Source organism: Pundamilia nyererei, unplaced genomic scaffold (assembly GCF_000239375.1).
Source record: "Pundamilia nyererei isolate P.nyererei 1_Seehausen unplaced genomic scaffold, PunNye1.0 scaffold00292, whole genome shotgun sequence".
Classification (NCBI taxonomy): Eukaryota; Metazoa; Chordata; class Actinopteri; order Cichliformes; family Cichlidae; genus Pundamilia; species Pundamilia nyererei.
Window position 1 is genome coordinate 525,998 of NW_005187693.1, and position 2,901 is coordinate 528,898.

The following is a 2,901-nucleotide window of genomic DNA, read 5'->3' on the forward strand; positions in this document are numbered from 1 at the left end:
AGCAATATTATTGTCAAATGTTGATGTTATTCACCTACAAAAACTCCTGGCTGTCCGTTGCTGTCATGGGGTGCGGAGGGTTAAATAGCAGCGCACATCTGAAAATAGCTTAACATACTCATGGTCCCTTTGTGGTTAAAGGCTAATTACATAAAGCACTTTTATACTGTTAATAAAATCCTCACATTAAGTACCTTAGAAGGGTTTTTAATAACTTTCAAAAGTGTCATTAGTTGGTTGTTGACTTCACAGTGACGGTTGCAGTAAAGACGCGCAAAATGTGTTCATATTTCTCATCCCTGTCTTTAAAACACAGTAAACAAGTAACATTGCATTATCTTGAACAGTGATCTCAGTTTTATCTCTTAAAAAATAAATCAATAGTTAGAAAATTTCTGTCTCGAACTGAGTCTGAGAAATTTGTCGGTGAATCATATCACAAAGATTAGATTATTGTAATGCTCAGTTTGCTGGATTATCAAAGTCATCACAACACCAGCTCTGAAATTTGACTGCATCACCTCACTTCACTGGATCTCAGGTCAACACCTTTAAAATCCTTCTATTAGTTTATAGAACCTATCAGGTCATCGGCGGCAGATCTTTCAGTTACTGTGGTCCCCTTCTTTGGAACAATTACATCTGTACATACACTCACTATAGTGTATGGGTGTGTGTACTTTGTCTTTGACGTGTAATTTTGCTGTTTTTACTGCCTTAAGGCATCGTAAACCTACAGTTTTTTATGGTTTTATTTTCTATGTTAAGGACATCGAATTTGCCGTCTAAGTCTAATTGTCATTACCATTCAGTAGCATCGAAAGCACACTGTGTCAAGTTCAAACAGTTCATTGGGTGCAGTTGATAGCAATATCCAGCGATAAACTCCAACTGACTGACATCATGTAATAAGAAGAGAAAAGAAGTCAATAGTCTGTCTGCAGTTATTTCATAACTTGATGGGTGCATCCAGTTTGGCGGGTTATAAATAGGCATCTAATGTTAATATTCAGCAGTTAAAGTGCTTAAATGCAATGCCCCAAGCCTCTTGGATGAAATTAAAACTGTCATAGAGTCACCTACGAGTCGAACTGTTACTGACCCTTGCTTGCCTCTCAAAGATTTCAGCTAGATGGTGATAGCCTCTGGGTCTGTTTATGTTATTTAAAGACATGCTGCCAAAACGGTCTGAATTGCACTTTGGCAAAATAATGACTTAAGTGTCAAATTGTGCTGGGAATTTCCCCCTAAACTTGTTTTCTGCACCCTGTTGAAGTGCCGAGGTTCAGCCTAAGGGTGCACAATACTGATCAGTGGCAATCAGTTAATCTAATATGATTATGTCTGACTAACAACCTTCAAGAAACTGCAGGCTTTTGTGGCCACGAAGGTCAGGAGGCAGTCAAACTCAAAGGACTTCTATGAAGTTATTAGTTTAAAATGCTACATTTGATTCCTGCACATATAATCAGAGATCAGTTACATTAGTTTAAAAAAAATAAAACTGTATGGCTCGGACTTCAATATGTTTTGTACAGCTCCCCTCTGATTGCACTAAGATTGTTAAATTAGTACGTTTTTGCGGCGACATTTAACTACGTCAGCTGAGTGTTTTGGGATATCGAGCCTTTCTCATAAATGTGGTCATTTTAGGCATTTTAGACACTGTGAACAACTTACAGTAAACTCTGCTTTTTTTAATACTCCAAATATGTAATACGTAAAATTAAAAATGCTGTGCTGGAGCTCAGGATATACACTTATGGCCACTTTATTAGGGAGAAGCAATTCAATGCATTTAGGCATGTAAATATGGTTGAGATGACCTGCCAGAGGTCAAACTGAGCATCGGAATTGGGATGAAAGGTGATTTAAGTCGATGTGGCATGGTTGTTGGAGCCAGACAGGCTGGTCTGAGTATTTCAAAAAATGCTGATCTGCTTGGATTTTCCCACACAATCAACTCTGAGGTTTACCAAGGAGAAACTATCCAGTGAGCACCACTTCTCTGGGTGAAAATACCTTGCTGATACCAGCGTTGTTTTGAAAACTAGTTAATGCATTTACTATTTTTATTGTTATTTATTTAGGACTACTGTAATACACAGACACTCTCTGTGGGCTTGTAATGATGCAGTGAGTTTTCTTCTTCACTCACTATGTGTTTATATAGCTCATCATCAGGCATGTGGAGGAGTGCGGGGTGCGGAAGGGGTTTGGGCATCTTGGGCATTTTTTGCTGCCTTGGATGAGTGACAAAACGTTTCTCCCACTGAAAACGCTACGACCACATGAACCTTTTGGGGTATATAGGCACATAGGACAGTCTGTTAAAAACAGCTTATCTTTTTTGAACCCATGAGGTCGTTGTGGCATTTATGGATCAGTGTTGGTGCTGAAATGGGGAGAAGGTTTGATGTTCAGACTTTGTTTTTGTGGGGAAATTTTTACAAGGAATTACCTTAAGGGGGACTCATCACCCTGAAACATGCAGATGTATGCAGCAGGTTTGGGTTTAGACTGTCTTACAGCCTGCTTTACGTGGCCTTATATCTCAAGATGCAGGAAGGTTCCATTAGCTTGTATTATGGGTGCTCTTCCTACAGGAGATAGCAAAGAAAGTGAACTGCAATTAGCTATCCATACATACATACATCGATACATACATTTTCTTATACCTGGTCAAAGCTGGATTGTGGTGGCAGCCATTCTTTCCAGTTCCTCCTGTGGGATCCCAAGGCCCTCCTAAGCCAGATGAGATGAAAGTTGGTTCTGGATCTACCTCGGTGTTCCCTGAAAACCTCAAAAGGAAGACACCAGTTTGCAATACCAAGGGTCAAAATGCCCAGGCCCCTCTTTTTGCCTTACATCCAGCCCACCCCAGTGCCTGCTCCTATGGGC

At 40.0% G+C, this 2,901-nt stretch overlaps 1 protein-coding gene across 1 annotated transcript in view; it reads right to left on the reverse strand.

The window, feature by feature from the left end:
- The window catches only part of LOC102199628 (tripartite motif-containing protein 16-like protein), a 22,621-nt gene that overhangs the window by 8,820 nt on the left and 10,900 nt on the right, over positions 1-2,901 (reverse strand). The window contains exon 4 of the mRNA XM_013915360.1: positions 2,679-2,793. Coding sequence (XP_013770814.1) covers positions 2,679-2,793 — 115 coding nt within the window. The remainder of the gene's footprint in view (positions 1-2,678; positions 2,794-2,901) is intronic.